The sequence below is a fragment of the Tenebrio molitor genome, chromosome 1, assembly GCF_963966145.1.
Source record: "Tenebrio molitor chromosome 1, icTenMoli1.1, whole genome shotgun sequence".
Classification (NCBI taxonomy): domain Eukaryota; kingdom Metazoa; phylum Arthropoda; class Insecta; order Coleoptera; family Tenebrionidae; genus Tenebrio; species Tenebrio molitor.
In genome coordinates, this window is record NC_091046.1 from 17,499,946 (window position 1) to 17,517,573 (window position 17,628).

Here is a 17,628-nt window from a genome sequence, read left to right on the forward strand (position 1 = left end):
GAGCTGACAGATGTCATCTGTGGATGTCATGTTATTGTTAAGGTTAAGGTCCTACACTCCTGTGTTGCGTGTACGTTGTTTGTTTGGTCGTTTTTAATAATTTTGAGAAAGAAAGAGTTGGTAAAAGTACATTGTAAACAACCCATTAAAAACAATCCAAGGGTTTGAAAACAGGATGACCAGACATGCAAGAAATTGTACAGCAGGAGCTGTGTATACTTACCATGAAAAGAAGAAAGATGCCCAAGCTTCTGGATATGGAACTAATGCCCAAAGGCTAGGTAAAGATTCTGTAAAAGATTTTGACTGTTGCTGTCTTTCATTGCAACCTTGTCAGAATCCAGTAATAACGTGAGTTCTTTGTAATTGAAATATGCTCAATGTGTAAAAAATAAATAATTCTGTTATAGTAAAGAAGGATATTTATTTGATAAAGAAGCTATTTTAAAATATATAATAGCAAAAAAAAATGAAAACAGTCATAAACTAAAAGAATACGAAAGGCTGAAGAAAAAGGAAGCAGATGTAAATTTTAATAAAGCTGTTGCAGAGACAAGTAAAAAAGTTGATCAATTTTTAAAAGGAGAAAATAGTATTGTAAGCAAATCAAGTGGTGGGAAACAAGGTAAACTTAATTTGCTCATTTTAAAATAAGTATAGAGTGGAACTCGGTTATAATTAAGGCACTGAAGAATATATGTTCCTTATATTTGTTTAGTTTAATAATCATTATAAATGTATACTTGTTTTGTGTATATTATATTGAGATTGTTTACTAGCAATTCTATCAAATTGTATGATTTGTTTTAGTATGTTCAAAAGTAGTCTAGCTATAAATAGTTATTGATGTAACTGTTAGGGTCTCTGTCATAATAACTCGAAAATATTATCCGTTCATCTGACATCTGCACTGTCAGTGTCATTTTTGATCCAAATTGGTTGAATGTACGTACATCAAAATTTTGACTTTTCTTTTGAGTATAAATTAAATAGAACTCCAATTCTGATTCTGAATCTGATGGGGCAAGAAAAATAATTATAGGAGGAACATCAGCAATAAATAAATGACCCATATACTTCTCCAAGATGGCAACATTATTGTATGTAAATTACCAACTTAGTATAACAGGAATTTTAAATATTACCCACAGCCTGTCAACCTGACAGTGCGGATGTCGAGGGAACAGATAATATAATTATGTGTTTAATAGATATTTTCGAGGAGTTTTCCAGATTCTTTATATAGCTGAGTTCTACTGCATGTATAGACTATATTATATTTGTATGTTAAATGCAAAACATGTACAGTTGCGGCCCCTACAAACTCAGACACCGACTTTTGACACATTCTACCAAATTAAAAAAAAAATGTAATGTGTAAATTTGACTTTTATCCAGTATGGCAATGTCAGTGTCAGTTTTTTGTCCATCAGAAACGTGCACAATTTTTAAAATGCTTCAATTAAACAAACTACAAAAGTTGGTAAAGAGAATGGTATGAGCTTTAGGCACATCGCAAATGAAATAAACATTGATACTTTTGACAAAACGAAAAATTGAGGAAACTGGAATTATTAGAAGAAAGTGACAACATAGGCATTTTGCTAATCTTACAAGAGGATCTTAAAATGTTGTGAACTCTTTGAGAGCGGCAGAGAATATCAAACCTTGATGAAGATATGCGTTTAGTTAATTTTCTAAGGGAGAATTCTTTTAGTGCCGCAATAAGAACAAAAGTAGAAACCAATTTTCCCGATTCCATAAGAACCAGTCAAAAAAGAATAAAAGAGAGTGAACTACGAATTCGAAGTGCGGTCAATAAGATATTTTTGTCAGAAGCAAATAAACAGGAAAGACTACGTTTCGCCTTTCAACATATAAACAATGTCAACTTTTGGGAAAATGTAGTCTTTTCAGATGAACAAACTTTTCAATCAATCAATCATGCAGTAATGGACGTGTTTGTGTTTATAAACCAGTTGGTGAACGATTTTCTGAACAAAACGTTGATAAAATTAAGCGCAGTGGACGTTTTTCTATTAATGTTTGGGGGTGGGTGAGTTCCCGTGGAACGGGAATATGTGTTATAGTGGAAGAACGATTGACAGCTTTAGTTTATAGAGATATTCTGGAGCAAGCACCATTACCTTCAGTTCTACCCGTTTTTGGAAATAATTTTGTATTCCAACAGGATAATTGCCCCAGCTAATGAAGTAACCACATTAGACTGGCCAGCGGGAAGCCCACACCACAACCCCATTGAAAATATTTGGGGTATCATGGCCAAAGAAATTAATAATAAGATCTTGCCTCAAAACCGTCAAGAATTAGGTACAATTGGTTGCAAAAAAAACGGAAAATGAAGATCTTCCTAATGTAATTTGGGTTTGTCCATTTGTCAATTAATTGTCTACTTGACAATATCTATCAAATCATTTTTTTAAATGTTACGGAATTTTGACAATAATTCTAACCTATCTCTCGTAAGAAGGTTTCACACTATGGAAAAATTGTAAAAATGTCGTGAGTTTGTAGGGGCCGCAACTGTACATGGTTATTATAAATTATTGTCCCATCGCAGTTGGCGTGCCCTCATAACATGAGTGAGACTACTAGATAGGTGGCGATACTGGTGGTAGTGGAAATCTGTCTACTAGTTTGTCTAACGTTGCGAGTCTGGCGGCACATCAAAATTTGTGTGGGTTTTCAACGCCAACTGCGATGGCACAATCATTTATAATAACCGTTGTCTGCGCTGATCTCATTATAGTCTGTGCAATACGTTTTTGGTGAGACTAGAGGCGCTGTGGGTCTGGGACTTACAGAAAACTGTAAATTGGGGTTTGTCGTTTTCACCACAGGTGTTCCACATTCGCTGTTAACATTAAACGTCAAATAAACGCGTCAAAAATGTCAGAAATCAAAGTTCATGGCAGAACATCTCAGTAAAAACAGTTTTTATGAATAATTTTGACCGAAAAAAATAATATCTACCTCCAACGATGGGTCAAAATTTTGCAGAGACCTACATTTCCTCAGTTTATAGCGCCATCTCATAGCGTTTTTAGTTTGGCCGGCGTACGACCTTGCTCTATTGCACAGACTAGAAGTAGAGAAAATCAGCGCAGACAACGATAATAACCCTGGAGTATGTACTCCATTTATTTGAGGATTAAGGTTATGACACCTTATATACAGGCTGAAATTGAAATACATCAGAATATTAAAACTCTAGGATCTTCATACCAATTGTAAAAATCACGTGCACAAAAGTACGTCACTGATATCACGTTAAGAAGAATAGTACATATAGTTTATTTTTTAATCAAAGAACCACAACACCGCAATTTACACCTAAAATAGAGCTGACAACATTGTACACTTTTGACATAGGGTGAAAAATCTCATCATATAAAAATTGAGGTTATTAGAGATATTAGTAGCGCAGCATGTTAATAAAGTTAATAACAACTACCTAATTTGAAAGTTTAATAAATGTCTTACTTTGCGAGACATTTTTAATAACACTTTCAAATTTTAGCTGCGAGTTTGCGTACTTTCAAGGACATTAAAAATGTCAGACGTTGGCTGGTATAGCCAATAGATATCATTATATTCCCTAAATTTAGTAAAATTTTATATTTACAAACCTAAATCAACAGGTCGTGGTTCTTTGATTAAAAAGTAGACTATAACACAAAAAAAGGTGTAAAAAGTTTTTTGTTTTCATTCATCGTATTCTTACACGTTTTTGTGGCCCTGTGTATTTAAAGTGTTTTTCGTCTATTTCATTAATAGTAAGAGTAAGGTTTTGTGACAGTCTGTTTTTAAAGCGTTTTTGCGGCAATTCATGTTTCGCTTCTATCGAGCGATCAAATTAATTTGTAATCGAGTCATCCATGGATTTGAATCCGTATGTCTTGCGACTGATATGTCGAGATCTAACCTGTGTTTCGCCCTTTGATTATTGTAGCATGGAGTTCAAGTAACGACATACGGTTTCGGATTCATGGATAACTCGATTACAAATTAATTTGATCGTTCTTTAGAAGCGTCTCGTTCGGGATGGAATTAAGATAAATTGGACTTCATGAATTTAAAATGTTTAACCACATTTTCGGTTTATTTACTTAAAGATCCTATAGTTTACATAGTATGATGTACAGGGTGATTCAAGTTTTACCGCTCGCACGATAAACCCTATTAAAAAATTAATAAAAATTGCGAAACTTTAGGATTACATTCCCTTGGTATAAGGCTTAAAATGTGTGCAATCAATTTTTCTTTATCACTTCATTCGGAGCCATAAAATTTAAAAAATCGATTTTGAGTAAAAAAAATGTTTTCATGTTTGTTTCCTGAGATACATAACCGAGAACTAAATATATAAACTTTCCCGGTTGTATACCCAACTTGACATTTGTCAAAGATAACCTCAAAATTTACAATTAATTAATGTTTTTTAAGACTTTGCCCAAATGAACACGAAAAACGTTATTCAATATTCGTGCGCTGCCACTTTTCAGGTATTCAGCCTGTTTTGCATCACTCGGCTGACACCTCGTGCTTCAAATTTCGGTCTCATATCTGAATAGTAATCTGACAGCGCTACTCATATGAAAATAACTATTTTCGTACAGGCTCATAATTCACAATTAATTCAAAGAACACATTTATGAAACTCGCATCAAATGAAAATTATTAGTTTTTGAATTACATATTCCAAATTTAACATTAAGAGCGAAAAATGACCAAGATTTACAACTACAGTGTTATAAATAAATATGAATCTCATTGTTGGTAAACATCTGTTGACAACTTTTGTAGTAATTCTTAAGTCCCTAAAAGGTACCATAAACAACCCACGTCAACCTCTTTTGTGGAAGTGACCGACTGACCGCCCAATTTAATAATAAATCATAGTTACATCTTGCACTTTAATATCAAATCCATTTACATATTTCAAAAACCTGTGATGTTTTCATGATTTCAATGACACCAAATTTTTCCTAAATGTGAAAAATTATGTAAATTAATTTAGCGGTTATTGAATTAAAGTGAATATTTCAAATGAAACAGGTAAATGTTATTTACCTGTTTCATTAAAAAATTTGAAATTTTTACAGAATTATTCTACAGCGATACACAATCGTTCCTGAATTTTTTGAGAATTTTAAATCGATTAGAAGTGGGTGTTTTCGATCGGGCGGTAAAACTTGAATCACCCCGTACATTTGAACTGTAGATTAACAAATCATTCAGCAGCTAATTTGTAACAATATTTTTTACATGTGTACCTTTGAATAGAAGCAGCATCTTCAATTTCCAATATGTCCACTGGTCATGACAAAGAATTACCTAGTTTTTGGATTCCATCCAAAACACCAACAGTTGAAAGAAATAATTTTCAAAAACCGGTAGGTGTCACTGTCATAAATTTTGTTGATAGAATAGATTGATCATAATACATTTTAGGTTAATATTATACCTTGTCCAGTATCTGGTAAACCATTGAAAGTGAAGGATTTAATTGATGTTAAATTTAAGCCATATATTGATCAACAAGATAATAAAAAGGCATTGATAACTAAAGAAAATCGTTATGTTTGTGCAGTTACACATGACATCTTAAGTAATTCTGTTCCATGTGCAGTTTTGAAACCTACGTGAGTAATAATTAATGATTTGCCTAATAAATAAATTATACATTGTATTGTAGGGGTGATGTTGTAACACTAGAATGTGTTGAAAAAATCATTAAAAAGGACTGGATACACCCCCTTACAAATGTAAAGTTATCAGAAAATGATATTATTGTAATGCAGAGGGTAAGAATTTTTAGTATATTTTTATCAGGTAGTTAAATGAAAATCTTGTCAAAAATGCTTTGACGAATTTTGCAAATGCATATCCAACACAACAACATGTTTGACAAACCATTATGTCAAACAATCAACAAAGCCAATTTAGAAGAATACCTACCCGCTCTATTGAAATGTACAAAACACATACATACATTTAAAATCTAAAATGAACATTGGTATACCTAACTAAGGAGATAGTTTTGACATCTTGTTTTGTTTATACCATGTCTTCAAATAAATTCGGAATTAAAGTAGGCTGTGATTTATACAGCCTGTGCATTCTCAAACTCGAACATAGGCAATTAACATTGTATTGAACGTTTTTGCTGATTCCTGCTCGCCAATTGAACTTACAGGTAATAGTATCAATAGCAATAGCAGCTATTTTATTTTAAAATACTAACTTAAAACTTGGGGATTTTTATGACATGCCAAAATTTCCTCAAAAAATTCATATCTGGGCTGGGATTTTTAATAACATTTGTAATAAAGGGAAATTTAAATTCAGCCAATTATTTAGATTTATTATTAACTAAGGTAGGTGCTTTGTAATTTTTTCAAAGAATTTATAATAAAAACTGCTTAAACTGTTAATTACTTTTTCCGTTGACCGCTTGTTAATTTCAATATTAATGAATTATTTTGTCTAAAATATAGTGTATTAATGGACCTCATTAATACACTATTTTTCATTAATCAACGATTTTTGCGATTTTGACGTTTTGATGTATAAACAACCTCGAACATGCATTGTTTGCACTTACCAACATTGCAGCAGGTAGTGCAGCAGGGTTTTCTATATTTTATAGCTCCATAACTGCACAATTACGAATTCACTTTTTCAAAAACCGACCTTTTTGGTTATAATTCGCATGTCATATTTTTCAAAGGTAACTAGGTTTTCTTAGCAACCGTGATTTTTACGTGAAATTGAATGTGAATGGAGTTGACGTCTTCTGACACTCTTTGTGGAAAAGTGAATAGAAAGTGTTGAAAAATTTAAAAATGGCCTACCCCGAGGACAAAAAAAAAGGATGAAGGTATTTTATAAGGTCTCATCTTTATCGAAAAAGATTAAAGTGGTTTTGATTTGGCTTTAATTTGAAATTTTGTCACAAAAAAAAAAGTTTGCGGTCAACGAAAAAATTTTGTAATAAACTCGTTTGTTAATGGACGATTAATAATCTCAACTATTAAAGGCACTCACTCGCTACAATCGTTCATGCTTTAAACAGTTTCGATTATTAATCGCCTTCATTAACAAACTAGTTTATTAAATAACTATTAATATTATAATTTAATTCTTGTAATTAATTTGTATCGAAATAATGGCATAATATCTATAAACTGAATGCACAGTGTTAATTGCCTATGTTCGACTTTGAGAGTGGACACCCGGTACAGTAGTAAGTATACTTTATTTGCCCTACGGGCTTTCTGATTCCTAATTAAATTACAATTGTATCTAAACATAAAAAAAATAATTCTAAAAAATGTGATTTATAACAGGCCTTCAAATAAATATATATTTAGAGCAACCTATGGAAATTCAATTGTTTGCAACATTAATAAAATTAGGTTAGAAGATATTTTTAATTTTTGTAGTGCATTCTCCCTATTCTTCCTCCACGGAATATGGCAATATGAAATTGGGGAAAAGCTTACTATGCAACCTGTGAAACTCCGGAGAATAAATGGTTACCTACAAAAATTATCTTTACACTGTTAACAGAATTAGAATGTCGCCTACGCCTACTCTAAATATATATTTATTTGAAGGCCCGATATATTTTGTCTATTAACGGTTCGTAATAGACGTTTAAACACGTATTTGAGTTAAGTTTTATTTCATTGCATAAAGTATTATGAGCATCTTCTCTAAAATTTTGTTATTAAAGCATAGTAAACAAATATCAAGTCATTTGAAGAAAAAAAGGAATCAAAATCAGCAAAAAAAAAAATACTTGGTTGCCATTAAAAAAAATAATTACGTTTCCATGGAAATGAGTTGACACACAAAAACAACGAGTAGGGTAAGAAATGGAGAATAATGAGTAAAAAACTTTTGTTAAAGACATTTTGTTATAAAGTTTATATTTACCGAAATAAACCGCCCATTCCATAGTTTTGACTATCCTGTATACAGGGTGCGTCCTAAAAAACACCGCAAGCCATATCTCCGTTATTTATAGCTCGATTTAAATAAAACAAAAACTGGAATAATTCACTTTAAAAAACACTATAAGCATAACATAGATTTTTTTTTTCAAAATTTCATTCAAGGTCAAATGATAGTCAACTTTGTTTTTTCAAATAGTTTGGTACGAGTATGTACATTTTTTTTTTCCAATTTTGAAAGAGATTATTTTTCTGAATCCAAGAATATGCTACATGTTAAAATACATTTAGTAGTAACCGCGAAATAGTAATTTACGTTATAAGTCGGGTAGGTTACAAGTACTACCGGATCTATACCGTAATGTAACGGGTGACTATTAAAATTTTCACTTAGGGTTGGCTATGGATCATTCTTTGTTTTCCGTTGCACCTTAGACACTGACAAGTTTGACATTTCAATAAACGTTTTTCTCTTAATTTGGTTATGTTTCAATTGTACTGACTGACATTTGTCGTTCGTTCTTGCGTGTGTCTGAAGTAACAGAAAAAATAAAAACTCGTTCAAAGCCAACTCCAAGTGAAAATTTTAATAGTCACCCGTTATTTTTCGTGCCGCCGGCCGGAATTTGGTAAATTACAGATCTCGAAATCGTCCAGAAACACATGCATTGCCGACTTAGTCCGGCTAAATGTAGGGATTTTGAGTTGTCATCGGTTTCGGTTGGCATTTGTTATCAGAATTCTATCAAACGTCAATGTTTGTTCTGTGGATGGCTCGTTAAAAATGTTTTTCTATTTATAACAACGTACAAACTACATACAAAGAAGCAATATTTAACTAAAATTAATTAATTAAAATTACGTTTCGAGCCACTTCTTGAATATGGGCTGGTGTATTTATTACAACAAATGTTTCAGGAAAATGTCAAAAACAAAACAAATTAATTAAATCTAATAAATGTCAAGAAATAAGAGCGATGTTGATTTTAAAATGTAAATGTTTAAATGTAAGTGTTGCCAACACAAAAAAAGTCCCTAATACCAATTATTAAAACAAGTGCTTTAACATGTAACATGTAACAAAAATCCGCAGAAGTCGGCACGAAAAATGTTGTGTATCACACGTCCAGAAACTGTTTTGCGAGCATTCGTACTTACAATACTCGTCTATCGACTCGTATTTGCAAACCGTACTCATGCTCGCAAACGTGCAGTTTCTGGCCTTGTGATACAAAGAACTATTATTTCATACTGGAAGTCTCTTGTGCATCATAATTTTATTTCAAAAATTAAAAAATCACATTCTGTGAAAATAGCATCACCTTTTTCCTGTGGCAACGGCCGTTGCTATTGTTTTTTTAGATTGAATATTTTTTGACTTTTCACTGTCAGATTTGATGGATAAAAATAAAACAGTCCGGTAGGTGTTGCTTAGTGACACTTTCCGGCTCTGATACTGTTATAACTCACCTACCGGACTGAAATTGATGATGGAATCGAACACCTACCGGACAGTATGAAATAAATAAATAAATAAATAAAATAGCATTATTCTTCGAAAGAAATCAGGTGTACTATGGAAAACAATTCTAAACGGCAAAATTTATTACACGTTCTGTCATACGAGTATTATTATTTTTTAAAACTTCAGAAAGTATTGTTATTGCGTTTAGGATTGTTTTTCACAGTATACCTGATTTTTTTCGAAGAAAAAATTTCCAATATGTAATGCTATTTTGTGTATTTATTTTCGCGGTTACTATTAAATGCATTCTAACATGTGGCATATCATTGGATTCAGAAAAATAATCTCTTTCAAAATCGAAATAAAAAGGTATACCAAGCTATTTGAAAAAAGAAAGTTGACTAACCTTGAATGATTAAAAAAAAGTTCTATGTTGTGCTTATAGTGTTTTTAATAGTAGTTTATTTGGCTTGCGGCGTTTTTTAGGACGCATCTGTATGTACAGGATGCCCATTTTATCTCTTCCCGCCTTACGGTTTAGCAATAGGCAACACATAATGCATTGCACAGATATCTAGGTGGAAATTATTTATTTTTTAAAATAAGAATAGTTAGCCAAAGTGAAACATTTAATATGCCACAAAGTGACATAACGCATAACCTAATACCGTGTGAACAACAATTACTGATTGAGTTGGCAATCAATTCTGGTGACTTTTGGTGACTTTTATGTCATGTTCCCACGAGAAAACCATTTTATTAATAAAAGAATACAAAAACCAATACGTTTATAGTAATTTACGTTATAAGTCCGGTAGGTTACTTGTAACAGTACGAGTTAGACATTATGGACGAGGCGACGTTAGGAGCCGAGTCTAGAATGTCTAAACGAGTACCTGTTACAAGTACTACCGGATGTATATCGTAATGTATTTTATTTCATACTGGAAGTCTCTTGTGCATCATCATTTTATTTCAAAAATTAAAAAATCACATTATATTGTGAAAATAGCATCACCTTTTTTCCTGTGGCAACGGCCGTTGCTATTGTTTTTCTAGATCGAATATTTTTTGACTTTTTCACTTCAATGTCAGATTTGATGTATAAAAGGAAAACAGTCCGGTAGGTGTTGCTAAATGACACTTTCCGGCTCTCATATTATTATAACTCACCTACCGGACTCAAATTGATGATGCAATCGAACATCTACCGGACAGTATGAAATAAAATATGAAATGTATACCAGCTGTCAATTGTGTCAATAAAACAAACCGAAGTAGGTACAATTCACAGTCTTGAAAATTTTATGTAATTTTTTTTATTGCCAACTGAAACAGTTATTGTTGATCACCCTGTAGTTTAAACTAGAGTTCCTCTCACGACCTGCTAGATAGTCAGAGTGTCTATAGCGGCCTGGGGTTGTTTTCGGGGGTAGCTGTTAGCAACTAACTGCCATGCTATCAAATGTGTGACAACGTCATGTGCATCGTGACAATTTAGACATGCAGTCCCCACACCGCACACATGTATCTGCATGATGCATGCAGTCATACGTAGTAGTCCAGTGATAAATGATACTTTACTTTAATTGTAATTACGGTTTGGATATTCTAAATTGGCAGACGCAAGATGTTGCGTTGTTTTGAGTAAAAAAAACTGGTTTTTAACAAAAGTAAAGCACAAAATGAAAAACAAAAACAGTGACCGCTGTGAGATTTCATAAATTACAACATACAGGATGTCACATTTAAAACCCAAAAAAAAAAGTTGGCCCAGATTTATTTAAACATGAATGTACTATGGCGTACAATAAATTTAGGCCGGCAAATTTCTGACATTTCAAAAAAGTCAATGCAAGCGACCATTTATTGTCATTATGACTGATGTGTCAGTTTGTCAAACTGAAGGTTTTCAAGCTGTTTGGCGTGTCCTTCGCCCTTTTCGTAACTTACAGATCATGACCCACTAGCATAACTGATTTGTAGTAGCACTTCTCTCGGGTGCACGCTTTTTTCCCAATTTTAATTTTGATTATTGCTGTCACGATGACAAGAATGACAAAAATCGAAAATGGGGTTAGTTGAACATAATGCCAGCTTCACATTTTGATGTCAAGCCAATGACGGGCCGGCCTAAATTTATTGTTCGCCATAGTACATATTTTTGACCAGATTTTTATTTACCTAGACACCCAATTTTTTAATAGTGTATACAGGGTGATTCATCTTTTACCTTAAAAATTATAATTTCGTTTTCATATTTTGCAGACGTAATTTATTATTCATAAGGCACATTTCATAAGGCATTTTCACAATTATTAGTTGTTTAATTTATTCAACCTTGTGGTATATGCACACTCAGGTATTTTCACATAATTTTACCATGTTAAATTAATTTTAGCATATGGTATTATTGAAATAAACGCACTAGTCATTGTTAAAGAAAATTTACAACACTAAAAGTCAACGAGTATGTTCCAATAAAAGCAATTTTTCCGTTAAAATCGATTTAATTCAAAAACTATCAAACATTTTTCGAAACGGATTGCAGATGTTGATTTTATACGCCATTAGCCACATTCTGATGCAAAAATTTAAACATGTTTTTTTTTTTAAACAGCTTTTTATAAATATCTGCTCATAAAAAAAAAACTTTTTTTGAAATAAATTATACCGACCGAAAGTAAATTTTTCGACAAATCAAATCTGTAAATTTCATAAATTTTTCTCAATCCTTAAGGGTCATTTTGCTACCGGCGGTAAAAGATGAATCACCCTGTATAAATAATTGACCATAATACATAGTACATTATAATATGAGTAGTAAAATGAATGTGTTTTTTTCACTTGCCGAGTTGGACAATACGACATGTGAAAAAACACTCATTTTACTACGAATTTTATACGCCATTTTTTGCAATTTTGAATTAAAATAGCACAAATCGAACCCACAATGATTTGAAATACATTTCTTGACTCTCGTTTCACTCGCGTTTTAAAATGACCCACTCGTGCCAAAAAAGGCCCAATTTACATACAAACTCGTCAAATAAACTACTATTCGATACTGTTTTTTTGTGTAGGGTGAAAAAAAGAAGGCTGTTTCAAAATTCAAAATGACAACTATAATGACAGTATTTTAATTCAAGATTGCAAAAACGTACTTATCTGATTCATAATATCTATGTATTAATTTACATTTCAGGGAGGTACAGGCTATTCGCAGACCAATACTAAATTGGAAGCAAAACAAGCGAGACCGGCCCTCCAGGCATAAAAACACGGTAATACAACGTAATCAAGAATTACTGAATCTGTTGGTAACAATGAAAATTTGAATGATATTGGTACCACTGTAATTTAAACGCATTTCCGGTTGTCAGCTTTGACAGAGTTGACAGGCGAATTTGACGTTTACCATCAAAGGGTCATTTTTGTAATGGCATAAACATAAGGTACGTTTTGTTGGGACATAACCGGAATCGGTTTATGGTGGAACGACCGTTTTATTGGTGCACAAAACCGACTCCGACGAAACTTTTCATTCCGTTAAACTACATAGAATGGTCGGTTTGAATGTTAGAAAGTGGGGATTTTATGACAAAACTGTCAAAAATTTTAAGCCGTTTTGTTGGTGGGATGCATTCCGTTCAGTCTGGATGACCCAACAAAACGCACCTAATGTAACATATCCGACATAACCTAATTTTTTTTTAATGTCGTGTCAAGTTAAAACATCCGGTCAGTGCCAATTACGAAACAGAAAAACACCAATATTTTTCAATTGTTCCATTGCCAACAGACTCAGTCATTGTTGATCACGCTGTACTTCATGTACAGAAATATTTTTGAAAACTGAATTAAACATGTTATGTCCTATTGCGGGCAAAAAAAGTGGGACATCAAATTTCTGTCAGTTTTTTGACACTATTCCAGCTGACAGTTTAAAAGTTTATTTTATACTCCTATTTTCCTTTTCCAAATGCCCTCTTCTTTTGATAAAGGTAGATTTTGATGGGAACTTAACATTAAATAAATATTCACTACGTGATTACTTACAATCATTACCTACAATACTTAATGACAACATCAATCAATTCAAAGTAGGGTTAGAATCAGATAAGGGTTATTGCACATTAAAAGTCAAGACAATGACATTGATGTCCCACTTTTTTGCCCGCAATAGTCCGTATCTATAAATAAATAATAGTTATTTTCATATGAGTAGCGCTGTCAGATCACTTTTCAGGTATGAGGCCGAAATTGGAAGCACGAGGCATCAGCCAAGTGCTGCAAAAGAGGCCGAATACCTGCAAACTGACAACGCACGAATATTGAATAACATTTTTTTGTTCGACACTGTCAGAATTTGAGAAATTTCTTCTGTGTTTTAAAGATTTTAAGCGATTTTGAGCCTTTAAGGGGCTCGTCGAACAAAAAAATTTTGTATTCAACTCGTTCTTGTGTAAATTGGCCCTTTTTTGGCACTCGTGGGCCTTTAAAACGCTCGTTTCACTCGCGTTTTAAACTGTCCCTCTCATGCCAAAAAAAGCCCAATTTACACACGAACTCGTTAATAAACTACTGTTTCGTGTTCGTATGAACTTTCCAATTGAACACGTGTTATATTTAGTTATATACCACTTTCCCGGTTATATGTATATCCCAGGAAACGAACACGAAAATGTATTTTTTATAGGGTGATTTACGAGTAAAATGAGCCTTGCAAAATTTGTGATGCAACCAACAATACATAACCCCCATACGACCAAAGATTGTTGAGTTAAGCAATTGCACATAATAAATTAGATTAAATTTGACGAATGTGTTTAATAAAATTAAAATATATCTTTAAATCCACAAATTGGTACAAATGTAATGTTGGCTGTATCACAAATTTCGTTGCGCTCATTATTACTCGTGAAGCACTCTGTATATACTAATAATAAAAAATGCTAATAATTTGAGGCTTCGCGCATAATTTTTTAATTTGCCGCGGTTTTCAAATAGTTTTTTTTGGGGGTTTTGTTTTGGTTAAGTACAAAGATTTCAGGGTTCTGCTCAGCTTACTTTGGATTTTTGGATGTGACGCAGCATGACTTGGACAGCGAACTATCGATAACCCTACAGATTTGTTACATTCACTTTTGTATTTTTTCTCGTTTCGCAATTCTGAATTTAATAAAAGTAATTCAAAATAAACAATCAGAATAATTATTTAACACTGGTCAACAACCAAAACGTTTCCTGGATGCAATAAACTGATTTAAGTTAATACAGGGTGATTTTCGAGGAATAATGAGCCCGACGGAATAGAAAATGCAACCCACAATACATTGCAACAAAAAGCCGGACATCGAAGCGGTAAATGTCCGGGTTTTTCTCGTGATGAATTGCGGGTTGCATTTTCTATTCCGTCGGGCTCATTATTCCTCGTAAATCACCCTGTATGTGGATGCTATTTACGAATATACCTAAACCTAGTTATTGTTTACTCGTCTTAAAGATACGGCATATGTACTATGTACATACGAGTATTATGCTCTACGACAACGAGTGATTGTAAAGGCGGCCTTACACCAAGGCAACAATTGGCAACATGTTGCCTGCAACATTTTTTAATAATGTTGCCGGTCATTACTAAAAAATGTTGCAGGCAACATGTTGCCAATTGTTGCCTTGGTGTAAGGCCGCCTTTTCTGGTTCCTTTGTGCCTTTATTTCGTTCAAAAATATGAAAAAAATGTTGTTGCAAATAACAAGTGGTTTTTTGCAACTTGAGTCAACTGTAGAAAGTATTTATATTGCGACACTACATAGTTATATAAATAACTATGTAGTGTCGTGTATAAACAGGGATTTCATAAATGATTCGTGTCACAACAAGGATGTGTGTCCATTTAAATACATGAAGTCACAGCACACCTGATGCATGAATCATTTATGAAAACCTGATATTCTACCGTGCGATCGAATAAAAAAAATCAGAATAGGCGAAAATGGTGGTTTAAACCAATCAAAGCATCAGAATAGCACAATCCAGGTAACTCAATTGTTTTTTATTCGCTCGCACGTTACTACAGTTAATTTCAAAATTATAGAGTACACCTAATTTTTTACAGTGTGAAATGCACTTACATTTTTTTGTCAATGATCAATGTCAATTTTGACAAATAAAATGCCTAATCTAACCGAAAACGCGAAAGTGCTCATTCTTTCCAAATTAGAAGAAGGGTGGTCGATCCGGAGGGTAGCCCAGGACTATAACATCGCGAAGAGCACTGTGCAGAGGATAAAATAGACGATATTATAGTGTACTAAAATATCAGCGACATTTTATGTTGTCAAACTTACTAACCTATATAAAAAATATGACGCTCAAATTTCAAAAAGCCATCTTTACATGCAGAAAAAACTGTAATAAATCGACTTCTTGATATTTGAGGTGTACTCAATAATTTTGAAATTAACTGTACATACAGTGAGGATTTTATTTCGCTGAACATCATCACTATTAACCGCATGTTCAACTTTAAAAAAACCATGTCAATGCAAATACCATGAGTTTTTTATTTTACTGAACATAGGTTTCATGAATCTGTAAGTTTGGTTGCCTATTTCAAATGCATTGACTTGTCCATTTTAGAACTGAACATAGCCATTTTACGTTGTATGTTCAGCGAAATAAAAAACGCAGTGTATACCATTCACGATTGTTTCAAATTCGGACAATCTATGAAAATCTGACATTTTAGTTGGCAGTATTGTGATTTGTCATAATAATAGCTATTTGTGTAACAAGTCCATAATGTAATGCTTTATTGGAGGAGTCGAGTTTATGGAGGAGCGAGCGAGGTCATAAATAGAAGAGTCCAATAAAGCATCATTATGGACGAGTTGCCTACAATATTTTATGTTCGACTGCATTATTTGTTCAAATTACAAAAAAATAACAGTGACATCTATGATAATTCTTTCAACTTTCATGTCAATTTATGTGTGTAAGTCGATTAAATACAAATTTACCTTACCGTCTTGTTTATCGGACTAGTCCGATAAAGTGGTAGTTTATGGCCTCAAAATAACGTCATAAACCATCTATATTTGTCACAGTCGAACATAAATCTATTTTAGGTTGTAATTCAACCGAACACTGCTCCCAGGTTGTTGCATTTTTTAAATAATTGAACGCGTGAGCAACAATAATCGTAAAATTGTAATTGAAATAATAAACAACAAAAGCAAGCATATCTTTTAGATATAGCTGTTCCAAATTTACATAAATATAACACAGATACAGTTGCAGACAATAAAAAATAGTACAACTCTTGCTCAAAATTCGTATATCAACTAACATTTACCACCTAACCTATTTCTTGACGTTTGGCATAAACGACAATGTCAAAAAAAGCCCAAAAAGCCCGTTGCTATGAGAAATCTTTGGTGTTTAGAAAAAAAATCGATTTTACCACTTATAATTTCAGCAACTGGAATAGTACCTACCGCAACACATTGGTAGTTGAAATTCAAAAAGGTATATTATTATACTCATGCCATATCGTGAGGAAGTTCCTTAACATTGACATAGAACATAATAAAACACAACAAAGTCAAAATGTGGAGGCGAGAAGCCGGTAATTATGTTGATTAGCAGTAGCACTGCACTATAGTAGGTATATCTATAGTAACATCCATAATGGTGTATGTACTCCGGCACAATTGCCGTGCCGTCGGGTGGTGGAGGAAAACGAAATAATATACATAACATTACATATTATAAGGACAAGTCACATAAGGTTTATTTCTGAATTTATTTTGTAGGCAACCAAAAATACTAATTACGCTGACCACTTGATACCGTTTATAATGTGATTTAATTTAGTAATCAAAGTACTCTGATAGAGTGCACGTTTTTTGATAGAAGACAGACACAGAAACAGGTGTGGCGGGAATTAATCTGCAAGGCTGTAATGGTTTTCTAAAGTCCATTCAAAAATCAAAAAACCACCACCTGTTGCTTTAGGTTGGTAAAATTTAAAAAAACCCTAGGTAGATATTTTTCATACTATGTTGGTAACTATAAATTATAACATTTAGTTGATTAAAAATAAAATTCAATAGCTTTGAATTTCGTTCATATTGTTTTATTAGCACCACGTTTAATTTATTTATTGATTCTTAT

The 17,628-nt window shown here is 32.8% G+C and overlaps 1 protein-coding gene across 1 annotated transcript; it reads left to right on the forward strand.

Moving 5' to 3' along the window:
* Positions 1–20: 20 nt before the first annotated feature.
* On the forward strand, positions 21–14,652 carry LOC138141392 (nitric oxide synthase-interacting protein homolog). Its single transcript, XM_069062109.1, has 7 exons — positions 21–351; positions 411–625; positions 5,308–5,417; positions 5,476–5,666; positions 5,720–5,828; positions 12,653–12,731; positions 14,501–14,652. The coding sequence occupies exons 1-6, from the start codon at positions 176–178 to the stop codon at positions 12,722–12,724; spliced, it is 873 nt and encodes a 290-aa protein (XP_068918210.1). The 5' UTR covers positions 21–175; the 3' UTR covers positions 12,725–12,731; positions 14,501–14,652.
* Positions 14,653–17,628: the final 2,976 nt, after the last annotated feature.

Bases quoted from the DNA above. Each gene is read 5' to 3' on its own strand.
- LOC138141392 (XM_069062109.1), top strand. From the start codon at position 176: ATGACCAGACATGCAAGAAATTGTACAGCAGGAGCTGTGTATACTTAC. The intron at 626-5,307 runs GTAAACTTAATT...ACCTTTGAATAG, and splicing joins ATCAAGTGGTGGGAAACAAG to AAGCAGCATCTTCAATTTCC. The intron at 5,829-12,652 runs GTAAGAATTTTT...TTTACATTTCAG, and splicing joins ATATTATTGTAATGCAGAGG to GGAGGTACAGGCTATTCGCA.